This window comes from Melozone crissalis, unplaced genomic scaffold (assembly GCF_028551555.1).
Source record: "Melozone crissalis strain CALT ecotype California unplaced genomic scaffold, PUWL_Pcris_2 ptg000004l_1, whole genome shotgun sequence".
NCBI classification, from domain to species: Eukaryota; Metazoa; Chordata; class Aves; order Passeriformes; family Passerellidae; genus Melozone; species Melozone crissalis.
The window spans coordinates 44,916-60,667 of NW_026535782.1; the positions used below are offsets into that span (position 1 = coordinate 44,916).

The window sequence follows — 15,752 nt, forward strand, 5'->3', positions numbered from 1 at the left end:
GAGCAAATGAGTTGTCCTTGCAACAGAACACTGATTGCTTCTCCAGGCTGTGGCACTGACAAAGGCCATTGATCACGCTCTGCATACAGATGCAGCTTATGGCATCTCTTGGATGCATTTTCTGCAGACTTGGAGCCTTTCCTTATAATGCAGGTGATGAGCCATTGAGAGCACGCTGTGCTGTGGCCCAGTTGCTGTCAGTGTGCTGCTCTGACAGGAATCCTCCAAGGCAATCTGCTCCTGTCACACTGCCAGAGCGACAGTGGGACACAGGGGCTGCTTGGTGTGGGCATCAGGCTGGAGCCAGTGTCTGCAAAAACTTTCTGCTGACTTCAGTGAGCCCCAGAGCAGGCTCTGAGCTGACCCCCATGCCAGGGGGATGAGTTTTCCTCTCCAAAGGAAATGATGCTTTCACAGGGTTACATTGTCGCCACATTTCTCTTCACAGAGAAAAGCAAGGCACAATTCTTCCCAAGAATATTTCTGGGATTCACATTCTCTGAACATCAGAGAAAGGAAAAACAATTCTTATCTTATTTGCTGTGACTGTGCTTGTGCAAAAGTAGAATGCAACATGGAGATTGTTTACCCAGAGTGATGGTGTTCTGTTTCCTTGGCCTGTCAGGGCCAAAAGTGTTTATATGTGTGTGGGGACTGTTGGGTGACACTCATGAGAGGAGGGCAGTGGAGTGCTTGGTAGATTCAGTTTAGATGTAAAGTAATATAGTGTAATATAGTGAGAATAGTATAGTATAGAATACTATAGTATCATAAATATATAATATAATATAATATAATATAATATAATATAATATAATATTTAACCCTCTGATAAGATGGAGTCCTCCTCATCATTCTCTCCCCTTCCTCGGGGCTTTCCCTGCAAATACTACAATATTGCACAGTTGAACCCCCCTTGTCTTTACCCAAACCCAGCACACCCCCCCACAGAAAGGTGGCAGATTTGTTACTTACACTGGGAGTAAGTGGTTCCGGTGCCACTGACACTGAACCTGTTGAGGTGGAGTCTGTGAGTGACCACATTCTTCTGGGGCTGGAAGAGGATGATGTGCACTTTGGGTGCAAACAGGCAGCCCAGCACAACAAAGCCACTGAGACTCACAGAGATGCACATGGTGGTGGTTTGCACCTAGGAGAGAGTGGGCACAAAGCACTGGGTTTCAGTGTGGAGAGCTCTGAAATGCCAGATATTAGAAACATTATTACATAGCAGCATGAACCACTGTCCTGGGAGTTTGCAATTGTGCAGGTTGGTGTGAGCCTCTGTTAAATCCTTATCATACACAATCCCACTATCATGGGAATGAGATGCTGATGCTGGTAGTGCCCTGTGTCTCTGCATCTCAAGGATTTAATGTCATTTATTGTGTTCTGCCTTGTTTTAGTACAAAAAGGATAGATCTGCTCTCTTTCTCTCCTACCCCTGATCTCTAACTTGATGAGAGAACCCTCTGTAGTGCTTGTCATGCAATATCTGAGTTGGCAGCAGTGGGAACCAGCTCACACAGGGTGTACATTGTGTGGGTTAACATCAGTTGTCTCATGCAAAGCATCCATCTGAAAACCAGTTTAGTCTCTAGCTCCAGTCCTAATCAGAGAATTGAGTAAGCCCTTGCAGAAATATATGTGTGATTTGGAGTAAAGAACATATCTGGTGACTGTTTTCAGACTGGGTCTGAAAGGTGCCCTGATTTTGAGACATCTCTTTTTGGGCTCAGAAATGAATTGTTTGTAAGGCTGCAGGATTTTAGAATAGTTGCCTTGGGGTATTTGTTAGTGTAGCTTTGCTGGCACTGTCTATCTTTTATTCTTTTTATTCAATAGTATAACTAGCTGCCAGTTTACTACCTCATTTTCAGTTTATATTCTTTTCTTCCAAGCAGATTCCTTAATTAAGATGTTGAATTAAACTGCTTTAAACTCTGTTGCTTAATTTGAACGATTATACATCTATGGCTCATTTTTCCTTAGTTACACTCCAGCAGTTCTTTGAGATTAGCCTTCTTCCATGGGAATGCTTCTCATATCTCCTTGTCAGAAATAATTGGTGCAAATTGGAAAACAGAGTAGGGAATGGACATTGTTGCTTTATTTATATACTGAGCACAACTGGTGTTTTGTCATCAATGAGGATAATTAATGTGGTCATTTAATAATTGCTCTTTGCAGATTGTGGGTGTTGCAAGCACCATGGAATGTGCTCAGCTTTCACAGGGTGAGTGAACATGGAAGATCCAACAGAGCCTGCATGATAAAGGAATGCCTTAGCTTCACATTCTCCTTCACCTCTCTGCCTTTTGTCCACAGAACTGTGCTGTCAGGTCAGGTGGATGTTGAACTGGTGCTGTATGGGTAAGACAAGAAAGGAATTTTCTTATAAAACAAGAGTAAATGAAGCTGCCTTTATTTTCCTTTGTTTCAAGTTACGTTTTTTTCACTATCAAAGCCCTCTTCCCCCACCCTGCTTTTCCTAGTGTTTATGCTGCCTGGAGCAGCTCAGCTGTGCTGGCATAATTATACACTCAATCAATTAAATGATTTGGGTTAAAAATAGCTCCATCCCAGAGGGTTCCTTTTAATCCAGGTCACTCTGGTGGTTCAGTGTGTAACCTGGCCTCGCAGACTGGGCTGGTGTGCTGGCAGGGTGGAGGGAATCCCACTAGACCATGATTTATGCTAAGGCACAAGGACAACAGGGAGGAACAGTTTTGGGACTGCCAGTACGGCTTCACCAAGGGCTACAGATGTCATTTTTCTGGAATTCTGTAAAGCCTTTGATAGGTGCCCCCACCAGCACCATTCTCTCTAAACTGGACAGGTATGGATTTGATGTTAGGTGAATAAGATATTGGTTGGATGGTCACTCCCAGAGGACAATGGCTCAGAGTCCTGACGGGCATCAGTGACAAGTGGTGTCCTTCAAGTGTCCATATTTGGACCAGTGTTATGCAATATCACCATAAATTACATAGATGTAGGGATCAAGTGTATCCTTACCAAATTTGCAGATAACTCCTGGCTGAGTGAGGCTGTTTCTAAGGCTGTTTATTGTGATGCTACCAGACTAGGGCTACGTTAAGATGGCACAAGTTGATTCAGAGTCAACATGTGACACCACATGGAAGTTAAATTTGGGCTTTTAAAAGGTACCCCAGAAGTGTAGACTTGTCATGAAAGTACCAAAAAGAAGTTAAAAGCATTTTCTGCTCTTTTTGTAGTACTTGAGTTGGTTTGTTTGGAACCTTGTATATAAGTTCAGTTCCTACAAGTGGTTTTGAAAACTCCACTCAGGAGATAAGGCTGAAAAATTCTGCTTGAACAATCAAGTCATGCTCCTCTTGGCCATTAATGTCTGTACTGCCCACTCATGTGACTGTCTGCACTGATGTTTCCCTCCTCCTGTGTCTGTCTTCCTGATTGCTTTGGGTGTCCAGAGCTGTTCCCTAGTGCCTTCCTTAAACTTTTCCTTCATTAACTTCAATCCATTTCTTGCTATTCTAACTTCTCCTGAGACTGAATAATCCCTTCCTCTCGTTTTGTTGCCTTGAAATTATTTATGGTCTGTGATCACGTCTCCCTGGGTTTACTCTTGTCTAGACTAAATATATTTAGCTCTTTTACTGTCACTCTGCATGTCTCTCTGCGTCATTTGTTACTTATCCTTGTTTTCTAGAGGTTTTCAGTACATTTCAGTACATTTCCAGATGAGTAAAATAGTACTAAATAAATTATTCCAGGGTGGCCACATCAAAAATATGTTAAGTGACATTATTAACTCCACAGTTTTATATGCTGTTTCATGTACACACTATTGGCAATAATATCCCCCTAAGGTAATCTACCTTTCTTCTGGGCAGAAAGTTGAACTAATTCTCTGCAAACTGCTGCAAGGGCCAACTCCCACAGTCACTTCTCACATTGTAATAACTGAGATTTCCAGTGGAGCAGATCTGAATCTTTTTTCTGAGACAATTTCCTTCTCTTCAAAAATACGATTTTATTGAACTTGAAGCTTTGCAACACTATCTGACAATTTAAACAGTTTAGTGTTTCTAAAGTTTGCTAGTGAAGGCTGACCAATATTTGCTGCTCAGTGAGGTATGTGTTTTATAAAGTGCAGAAAGAATAAAAAGTTCTGTACTTAAATAGAATGTCTGTTGAACTTTTTTTAAACAACCCTGTTTCATAGAAAATTTTGAAATTTGATCTTAATATTCTTATTTGAAGGAAATACCACATTTTAATAGCAGATTCTTTTGCAGAGGAGACTAGTTAATATAAATTTTATTTTAAGCTCAATTTCTGTCAAATAACCCATTATGACTGATTTTAGGTCATTTAGGGCTGTGACTTCAGATAGTGATGAACCCAAATGAATTCTTAATCCATATGTTATACCTCTATTGCAATCAGACTAACAGTATTAATCCCTCCCAGCTCTGACTTCACATACTATTTTTGAAATTATAGTATGGTGAGCCAAAATCTAGTAACATTGAAAGAGAACTTGTTTGCAAGGGACCCAGGGCCAAAAGAAGTGAGAAAAAGCCTTTAGTGAGTGCTGACATGGTCCTTTAAAGGGTTGCATGTGATTTATGGAAACAGATGTCCAAAGACTTACTCTGTAGTCACTGGATGTCACATAAAATATGGGGAGAAAGGCCAGCCAAATGATGCACGTTGTGTACATTGTGAAACCGATGAACTTGGCTTCGTTGAAGTTCTCTGGACATTTCCTGGTTTTGAAGGCATACACAGTGCATAAAACCACGAGGATGACATCGTATGTCAAGGACATCAGCATACTGGAATCTTTGACGTTGCATTTCAGGATGACAGTCTCCCTCTTCTCGGGAAGCGTGTAGCGCCGGGTGCCCGGCGCCTCCAGGATCAGCCACACGGACACCACCACCACCTGCACCAAGATGAGGCTCAGGCAGATGAACACCTGAGAGCTGGGGCTGATGAACTTGGGCCTCTGAGCGCCGTTTTTCACGCCATCAAATATCCTGGCGATGCAGTTCGTTTTGGTCAGGAGGGCAGAGTAGCAGACGGCAAAGGAACTTCCCAGCCCCAAACGGCGGAGGGTGCAGATGGCTGGAGAGGGCTTGGCTATGAAGAAGAAAGTCATGCTGTAAGACAGGAAGACCCCAAAGAGCAAAATGTAGCACAGTTCACGGCCAGAGGCTTTGACCAGGGGCGTGTTGTTGTGCTTGATGAACACCCCAATGACCATGAAAGTGCAAATAAAGCCCAGGCATGCGATGGTGACAGGACCTATTGCCCAAGCATCTTCCCACTTGATGTAGTCTTCTGGTAGGTCATAGCAGCCAGTCAGGTCAGCTGTGGGCCATTTTCCAGGCCCGCAGTCTGCGCAAGTGAATTCATCAGCCAGGTACTCATAGGTTTCACAGGGAATACAAATCCAGCAGCAGACATCTCCTGGTTGCATGTTCTTCATCTCATTGGGAGCACAGGGGTCGCTGCACTGGGAGACAGGGACAGAGCTCCTGGACCAGTGGATAGAGTCTACCTCCAGTGACAAAGTTTCTGCCCACTGACCAACCTTCACGTAGGAGTATCTGTCTCCAGTGAACTGGAAATTGAACACGTTGTATCGTCCTATCCCGTCCCCATAGGCATCAAATTTGACCATGCTGTCTGCGTCATTGGGAGGGTTGAATGGAGCTGAGGAAAAAAAAAAGAAAGAAATAGAGAAATGTTATGACCAAAGCTACATATGATATTTTTTCCAGCCCTTTGGCAAGCACAGGCACCTGACAGCTTATAGAACACAATTCAGTTTTCAACAGTAAGTCAAGAGGTTTGTGTCTGTCTCAGTTTTGAATTTGCAAGAAGAGCTCAGATAATGGAACTCCACTTTACATTTATAAATCTAAGATTACCAATGTCCTTACTTTATTTTGTCTTGGATATGAAGCAGTTCCCTAATTATTTCTCTCAGTATGCATCACATACTGCCTCACATTTTCTCTTGAAAGAAAGAGGAGGTCTGCTCCTGAGTCTCAGCATTTTTTGGTGAAATTTGTTTGCCATGATATAAGAAAAATTTAACAGTTGGGTCATTAAATGACAGTTTTGATGCCAACAGTCTGGAATGCAGTTGAATAGAGGATTAATTTAACTATGATGGAGAAATAACTGTGAAATCCTCAACAATTTCTTTCTATGTCTTTTTCTCTTCTACCTGTGTTGTAGGAAGTTTTGAATACCTTCTATTTTGCTTCACTTTTACCAATTTCTGATATTTCTTAGATGACCTAAGGTCCCCAGCACATGCTGCTTTGGTCATGTATCTTGTTTGGGGAACAGATGACAAAACCACAAACTGGATCTGGGACCTTCTGTAAAATCAATTTTGTAACACTTCTAACTGGTAAGATCTGCAGAGTTTTGTTTTTTCCTCCAGCTGAGGCTTACCCAGGGAATGAAGAAATATTAAAAATCTGGGAAGAAATTGCATTTACCATGTGATTTATTGGTCATTTACTGTAGCATCAAAGGTAAAAAGCTTTACAGGCAGGAAGCAAAAGGGTTTTTTTTTACCACTGATGAACAATAAAGGTGATTTTATTTCCCAGTGTCTTTGGCCATAGAAGGGGTTCCACTGTCATTGCTGGAATAAATCTCTTTCCCTGCTTCTGTGTCTATACTGTGCTTGAGCTTGAGCAATATTGTATAAGGGTGTAATACCTCCCTCCACGTCAATCTCCAGATACTTTGGATTTCTTCTGGTAGATTTATTTATCTTCTTTAAAACACTGAGGCCAACTTCTTTCACCTTTATCCCTGCAGAGCATTACCTTATTTTGAAGGACTCTGGCTAAGGTCAGTGAAAGGGACACTGGGTGTTGGCACAGAAGCCCCAGCTGGAGGGTTGAAATTGTGATCTGAGCATCCTCAGGTGCTGCACTTGGACGGCATTTCCCTCCAGATTTCTGCGTATTGTAGAGCAAAGTTAGAATGCAATTTACAGCCACCTGTAAATTGAGTCTTCTGAGTCTTCTGAGTCTTCTGAGTCAAGACTCTGCTGGTTCTCATCCCTGCCCTCTCCTGCTCCTCCCCACCTCAGCTGTGTCAGCCACAGTGGTGGACAGCCTTGGTTGGCAGGATTTCAGAATCATGGAATTGCAGAATAATTCAGGTAGGAAGGGACCAGCCTCTGATCCAATTCCGTGCTCAAGCAGGGCCATCCCAGAGCCCATGGCACAGGATTCATCCAGACAGCTCTGGAATATCTCAGTGAGGGAGGCTCCAAACCCTCTCAGGCGGTTACCAGTGCTTGGTCACTGCACATAAAAGGAGTTCCTTCTCATGTTCATGTGTTCAGTTCTGTCTTTGCCTCTGTCTTATTGCCATTGAGAAGAGCCTGACTCCCTTCAGATACCCCCACACATTGATGAGGTCCCCTCTCAAGCTGTGTCTTCTGAAGGCTGAACAAGCCCAACTCCCGCAGCCTTTCCCCATAAAACAAATGATGCAGCACCCTCATCATCTTTATACCCCTCTGCTGGACTTGCCCCAGGAGCTCCATGTCTTCCTTGTACTGCACAAATTAGGGCTGGGTAGCCCAGGAATCTGTAAGAAGTTTATTTTATCTTTTTTTTGGTCACTTTTGGCATCTAGTTGTAACACTCTGTAGTCCAACAAGACCTCTGAGAGCACAAAAATTAAGAGCAGCACAATCCTCTCCCAAATGGGCAGTTCTGCTGGAAGTGACATGCTCTAAATTAAGCAAGTAGATAAATAAAAAATATAGGTCAACAAGAAGAACATGAAGCAACTTTCCTCCTCTCTCTCCTCCTCCTCATGCCCAGGCATGCAAGCTCCCTCATCCAGGAGCAGCACTAAAACGAAATCATAATGCAGCACTTAACAGCTCCTCAATAATGTACTGTCATTGCCAGTGTCTTATTTCATTATTCATAACACTTATATAGATTGTAGGAGCTGTTAACACAGTAGCCCAGCTTTAAGAGCCAGTTTATTCACTTCAGTGTTATCCAGGCCAGCTCCTGAGGTGGCTGAGAGCCTCTGACTGGTGCTGGCACCAGTGGGGCTGCAGGTCAGGAAGACAAAGTGCAAACTCCTTCTTTAGCATCTCCAAGCTATGTCAAGGGCATAGCTTGAAGGCCACAAACATCTCAGTGCAAGTTACCTGAGGGTCTGTAACACCAGCACTTTTCAGGAAAGAATTCCCTCTCCATAACATGTTTAACAACTTCTTATAGAAGTTCTGAGAGAATATTTGGCATTTAAATAGAGAAAAGTACTTTCCTTAGATTTTGCAGGTAGGTTCACAAGGCAAAGCAGGTAATCTCACACAGAGTTAGCTTGAAGCTCAAGTATAATTGCCTTCCATAAGGCTGTTCCCACGCTACAAGAAACAAAAGATTTTTGTAGGACAACATGTTCTAAGTTAACCAAAGCTTGCAGCTTGAAACATTCATTTTTAGTGGCTGCTGAGAGAGGAAAATAAATCACCCACTTTCAGATGGAAAGGATGAAATCATTTAGCAAAACAATGATGTATTAAATTATAGTATGGTGAGCCAAAGCCTACAAATGAGCCCACTGGGTGGCAGCAATTAATATACCCACTGATTGCAAATAAAATCACTAAGGCATTTTAACGTATCATTTATCAACATGTTCTAGATCCTGTAGGAACACTCCCAAAAACCAAAGTTTTCACAAAATATGATGCAATAATAATCATAAAATTAAGATGTTTATAGGCAAGAAAGATGCTTATCACAAGAAGGCAGGATCTTATGTTTTAGAGTAAAAATAACAGTTTTTGCAAATTGATCTTTCCAGAGATGATGTCAGGCTGTCATAAGTCACTCTGCAAATTCTTTTATATATCTCAGTTTTAGACCTGAGAAACCTACAGTTTTTATAGCAGGTATTTCTGGCAGGTCTATTTCAGAGTTGTAGCTCAGCTCTTTTACATCCATCCCTTGGGAGAGGACAGACAAGAGTCCCTGGATCTCATCAGCTGCTAGCTAAGAGGCTGAGTGACAAAATGAACTTTGCCTCCTTTGAGCCTTTGAATCTTCTCCTTCCCTTGCACTTCATGAAATGAGTTAGTCCTGTGTAAAGCACTTATACAAGAGGAATTTTGTAGAAGTTATCAAGGAAAAGAAAGGATAATTAGAAAAGACCTAAAGCAGTGATGCTTTGTGCTCCAGCTTGCAGAATTTCAGCAATGAAGGTGCAGCAGCAGTGGCATTTATAAGAGCAGGAGGGCAGAAGGCAGAAATCTTTGGAACCCCAAAGATGCATGCAGCTCAACTCTGTCAGCTCCCTGGAGAAATCCTATTGGAGGAGAGGATTCCACTGTGCAAGTGGAGGACAAACTCCTTCAGCTTCAGATAAGAGAGGAATAACTGCAGATTTATGGCTGTTTTAGTAGCAGATACAGATAAGAATATAAAATAACATCATAGCTTTTATGTAGTGAATAATGTAATTTGTTTCCATCTTCCTAAGTGGGATCAATTTTTCCTACATTCATATAACTTGCAAAAATGTCCTTATTTGCTGTTGGAAGCAGGTGAGTTGCTTTTATTTAGAAATCTTTGATATTTTTGGCGTCAGTGATGTACCGCTCTTGGCGACATGAAAAATTTCAGAAAGAAAGTTCTGGATGGGAGATTTCTTTTATTTTTGGGCAAAACCTTTATTTGAAGAGGCAAGATGAGAAATATATTTAAATACTTCTAATTCTGCACAATGCTTCGGTTGAGTGAAAAACACTCCATGATTTTTTAACAAGGAATGAATAGATGAGGAGAACAAATCAGTTTTCATCCTAATTAGGCACTGGAAATCTTTTAAGAGGCTGAGCAGCCTAGGGAAAGATGTGTGTCATCTTAACTGGCTTGGAATCAGATGGGTTTTGTTTGTCAGCAGCATCTTTGGGCCAGGAAGGATATTTTGCATGGAGTCTCTCATGTGTCTGGCACAGATTTGAGTGTGTAGATGTTGTCCCGTAGAAAACATCCTCAGTAGCACTTCCTGGTAGGAATGATGACAGATATCCCTACATCCAAGAGCATTCTTCATGTCCACTGAAACATGCCTCTGTTCTTTGTTTGCAGAGTGCATTATTTCTGAACAAGGCACAGATCACAGAGGCGCAGCTCACTAGCTGGGAGGCAATTCATTAATAGCAAGGCTTGATGATGGAAGTTAAAAGCATCTAAAAAGCACTGCAGCTTTTCAGCTTGGCAGTTGGGAGATTTCAGTAGGTTCAGAAAGAGGTGTAAAAAGGGCTATTGGGTGCACTGAAGGTACCTTCTTCCACAGCTTGTTGGCCCCAAAGACTGTGAGGAGATCCTGATTAAATAGAAATGGAAAAGTAAAGAGGGAGCAGGCTGGAGTTTCTGGAAAGTTGAGTAAAACCTCCTTAGTCTCACTAGGTGGTGCTGCAAAAACTCCAAACTCCTGATTTAAGGTTGAAAAATAAGAAATTTTTTTATGTAACAGAAAAATATAGTTATTTTTTAATCCCCCCTACTCTTCCTGTTACGTATTGAGGGCAATGCCTTTTAAAAACACTTTCATGGAGAGCCTAGATAATATAACAGGATATGTTGTGTTTGTCCAACAGGCTCATCTGTGTGTAGGATGCCTTATCTTGAAAAGTATCAGAAAAGACCCTGAGAATGCACATTTCTTTTAATTCTCTTTTATTTTTAGCTCGATATGCCTTTTTGAGGTCAAAGTGACTTATTTCTGCTTGGCTGAACATTTAGACCAAGCAACAGAGACCTGATGCACCCACTCCTGTTTCAGCTTCAGTACAGCACAGCTGGTTTCATACATGACTGACAGAAGGCACATTGAAATTTGGCAATTTAGAAGTTAGTATGGGGAAAGATCAGAGGGAAGTGTCACGAGATTGCACCTCTCCACAATTAACAAAATACCAGTTTCCACAGAGACCAGCCCTTTTAACCTCTGCACCACGGTCTCTGGATGAGTTTGGGTCATAGGCAGCATTGCTTCTTCTCATTTAAGAAATGAATGAGACAAATGAGACAGGTTAGTCCTCTAAAAATGTAATTTTCCTATCTATGTCTACAGACTTTCCATTCAGGTCTATGGTTTAGGCTCGACATTTGCTGTAGGGAGTTTTAAAACTAGTCATAGGCCCCCACAACTTTTGCACTAGTCAGAGATAGAAATGTTTTTGTCGCAAAGATCTGCCAAGAGATAAATGTGGATGGGTTAGTTATCCCCAAACTTGTGTCCTACAAAAAAGAATCAGTATTGGGTATTTCTAGAGTTCACTGTAGAGTGGTATCCAGAACAGCCCAGCCAAACTGTTCTTTTCCTGTTGACCACCAGGAGTGTGACTATCTGAAATACACCCACTATTTATGTATCTGAGGTCAAGTGAGATGAATATCACCAAAGTCAGGGGCAGAAAGGCTCACAGCTGGAGCACCCAGGGGTGCAGCCTGTCCAAGCTTTCTGCAGTACCTGAGAGCAGGTGTCTCACAAGCTGCCTGCACAGCCTGCTGTGGGGGCTACCAGAGAGAACAGTCCGGGAACATTTGTAAATAAGATGAGAAGGATCTGAAAAATGAGAATAATTCCTTCAGCTTGTCATTATCCTCATTATCCTCAGCCTGTCTGAGTACAGAGCTCCCAGCCTACCCTTCCTGTGAATTGCTTGCCTCAAGCAAAATGTTTTACATTTCCAGGTATGTGTTGTCCTCTTGCTTGTGCAGCTCTTGGGCATAAGTGTGGTCTTTAGGACGTGGGGAGAATGAAGGGGCATAAGTGTGGTCTTTAGGATGTGGGGAGAATGAAGTAGATGCTAAGTTACAAACCTTCTTTAAGAAAACTAGGAATTTCCCCTTATTCCTTTTAAGGAAATTTAAAGAATTTAAAAAAAGGATTTCTTCTTAAAGCATTTGGGTTTCAAGACATGGAAGTTAAAAGCATCTAAAAATTCTGCACTCATTGTATTTCTCCTTAAAAATACAAACAGTCTCCCCTGAAATTAAGAATGTTTCTTGCAGTTTTTCAGTTTAACTTTAAAATAAAACAAATACATATGGAAAGTCATCCAAGGTGTTTTTCTTTTTTTTTAAAACAAGTCTGTTATGTTGATAATTAATATGAGTAATTCCTGAGATTCCAACATAGAAATGCCTTTCAGCTGATACCAGTCTTTTAATTTAAGGTTATCTACTTAAGGAAATGGTTGGCATAAGAGGCAAAATGCATGCAATGTAATTGAAACCAGCAATCAACTTGCAGTTACAAAGGAAATTAAACCATGACTTCAAACTGCCTAACTCCCCCCTCAGGCCAGCTCCCTATTTTGTACACAGAAGCAAGGGGACCCCACTCCCATTATGAAGAATTATGGCCACTGTTTGGGGTGGCAGCACAGCTCAGGAGCTGGAACTGTGAGCTCTGGGCTGGCCTTTGGTATCTTCTGAAATGTTTTGATCCAGGGAAAATTTGAGTTGGCTGGTGGGTTCTCTGTCAGATGCAGAACATTAATGTTTCTCTCAGAGTACATGATTGATTTTTTGATTGTGATTTTCTCCCAGTTCAGGGGTTATGGGTGCCCAGTGTCCAATTTGAACATTTGGCTGAGGGACATTCCCATGTAACCTCAGAGCTGGGCACTGGTGCTGCGTCTTTTACCCCTCTCTTTCCAGTCCATCCAAGGTGCAGCTGGAAGTTATTGAAGATGTGTTTGAATTTTACTAAAATTTACTTTTGGACTAAATCTAGGACATGGTTATATCACAGGGCCATGAATGTTTCTCTTTTTGGAGGCACAGTTCCATGATATGCTAATTCCACCCCCAGACTGAATACTGTACTGTAGCTGTCTAAGGAAGTGTTAAATACCTAATAATATTTTTGCCCTTCTTTGTCAGCCTGAAGGAAATATGAATAGATTTAGTTATTAAGATATTAAAGGAAGTTGGTTAAAACATTCTCTCCTCTGTGGGGACTAAAGGATTAGAGACGTGTTTCCAGACACAGCTCTGAATAATTTAGTTAGATAGTTTGCCCTTAGAGATCAGAAGCAAACGAACCATGAAATAGACCCTCTGGCTGTTATTTCCTAATTGACTTGATATGAAGACACTCCCAAATCAGGTGGACTGACATAGATTTAATTACTTATACTGCAATGCTATTATTTAGTAGTAGTAATATTGTAGCTGTGACAGTCCAAGATACAAGAAATTTCAAGTGTCTGAGAAAGGCAGTATTTCTTATTTGTCTCACAGATGGAAGAAGGACACAAGCTTTCAGGCCCAAGGCCACTCCATGAGGTCACCAGCACCATTGCTCAATAAATTTGAGCTCCATTTATTTAGAAGGAACAACTCGTCTCTGAGTTTAGTATATCAGGTTTTTATTTCCTGCTGGAAACACAATTTCCCTCTGCAAACAGCCTCATTACTATCCATTTGCAGAGTAATTGCTGAAAGCTTTTTGTTCACTTCTTTAGAAGTATATAGTTCAGAAACAGAAGGTCTGATCGAGATGCAAGACAAGACATGACAAAGAGATGTTATGCCAAAAGCTTCTTTTATTTTTTTTTTTGCAGATATGTGGGCAGTCTAATAAAGGTATTGCCTCTTCTTGCAAATCTTATGACTCTACGCTATTATTTTTGTTAAGGAGCTACTGAAAACTCTAGGCAATCACCCTACAAATTGCTAATAATGAGGTAATTTGCAAAATGAAATTGTATTTGCAGTAGGAAAATAAAACCCTAAGTAGCGAATTCTAAGGAGTGCATGTATTTGAAATAATTGAAGCTCAAATTTATTGAACATTTTGTGGAAAAAAGGGAGCTGTAGAATGCCTCAGAGCTGGAATAAAGACACAATACCACAGTGAAGCACAGGAACCTTTAGGCTCAGACATATTATCCAGCTCAGTTATAGCATTTGGCACATCTGACATGTGCAGGTGGAGGACAAAGAATTGGAGTACAGCTGGAAAGGTGAATGTTTCACACATTACATGGTGTAAGATTCTGGAGTGGACCAGTTTTCTCTAGGAATATAATATGTGAATGAAAAAGAAGTGACCTATATTTCATGAACAGAAGTTTAATTAGAGTGTCTATTTTGGGAGTGGAGTTTTCTTACAGACCTCCTATGGAGAGTGGAGAGAAATTGGCTGCTCCAAAGGTGGGCTCTGGCTAATGTGAGATGCCACCAGGGAGATGGGTAACTTCCTCCACCAATAGTTCTCCAGTTATACTACAAAAGTGTGTCAAGGAATACTTAATTTCTCCACTGAGAAATGGTGAAATAAAACTAATATTTTCAGTAAGGCCCACCACATACATTAAATATGCTCATCTTCTCTTATAAAGGTATGAGCCTGGATTTTATTTTTACTCTTTTCCAGTGGCTGGAAATGCACATTTACTGAAATTGCAAGTTAATTCAGTATTCAGCAGAGTCCATCTCAGCTGACCAAATGCTGAGTCAGCCAGAGAGGGGAAAGTGGGCTTCTCACAACAATGAATTTCAGTTAAAAGAGAGTCAGAAAAAGGATAACTCTTGGCTTTTGAGGTTATTCCTGAATATCACACACAAGCTGCCAAGGTAACACGTCATCTCTCCCAGCATCTTCAGTGTTCATTTGCATGTGTTATGCTACAATGCACAACCTGCCTGTCCTATTAATACTTGCAAATTCTTCTGTTCTCAGGGATAAAAGATAAAGCTGAGAGCACAGAATCATTTTTGCTAATGCTTTTCTCCACTGAATCAGTTCAGCGACAGCAATCATTGGACCTCAGGGGAAAATGTAAAATGAAAATGTTGATTTATTTGCCTGTTTTATGGTGGAAGCAGAGACACATTGATAGGATTAAGCTGATAAAATGTTTTAGAGATCTAGAAAAGACATTAACAGTACTGCCTCAAATCTTCCTCTGACTTGAGATAATTTCTTCTCCAAAGAGCCTTTAAAGATGGGCTTTTTATTCTTTCAGTTACTGGAGCATTAACTAGCCATTAGCTATTTATTCAAATGGATGTGCGAATGTAATAGAGGAAGTTTAACAAACTTTTTCAGCACATTTTCATCAGTACCCGATACCTGTTTCAGAGTTTTTTTTTAGCCACAGTCTGGTAGACATGTATCCTAGTACAGCAGGGCAATCTTTGACACAAAGCTGATCACTCAGAGCAGTGATCAGCTGCTGCCTTCATCAGGGCAAAAGAGAAATGTCATGGAAAAATTTTACTTTTACAGAAACCACAGGTAAAATTTATTATTTGGGGCATATGGTGTATAGCTATTTATGTCAAGGGAAGGAACCACAAGAGCTCAACCTTTTGCTGTTGCAGGCAATGGTATAGTTGCTGCTTAGGAGAGTCAAGCAAGCCCATCCCATAAATTTCTACATATGATCAGGCATGTCCTGTTTTTTTGAAGGAAATTAAAACTTCTTGTAAAAGTTAGAGCCACAGAGAAGGTGTTCCCACAGGAAGAGAGCAGGACAATTCTGTAGCAGAAGCACACTGAAGCTTGAGACTCCAGAGCTGCACATGAACAGATAGCTACTGATCACTACACAAATTAAACCTTGGGAACAAGGGAAGGTGGTATTTAGGGCATAATTATAGAAAGAAGAGCATGTTTGCAACATGTGCAAAACATCCCGTGAATGGTGAATAAACAAATGCAGGAACAAG

General features: G+C 41.2%; 1 protein-coding gene across 3 annotated transcripts in view; it reads right to left on the reverse strand.

Moving 5' to 3' along the window:
* Positions 1-15,752, reverse strand: part of GRM3 (glutamate metabotropic receptor 3) — a 104,093-nt gene that overhangs the window by 5,418 nt on the left and 82,923 nt on the right. For all 3 annotated transcript variants that reach the window (XM_054280195.1, XM_054280180.1, XM_054280189.1), the window contains 2 exons: positions 4,643-5,709; positions 976-1,150 (listed from right to left, as the gene is read on the reverse strand). In XM_054280195.1, coding sequence (XP_054136170.1) covers positions 976-1,150; positions 4,643-5,709 — 1,242 coding nt within the window. The remainder of the gene's footprint in view (positions 1-975; positions 1,151-4,642; positions 5,710-15,752) is intronic.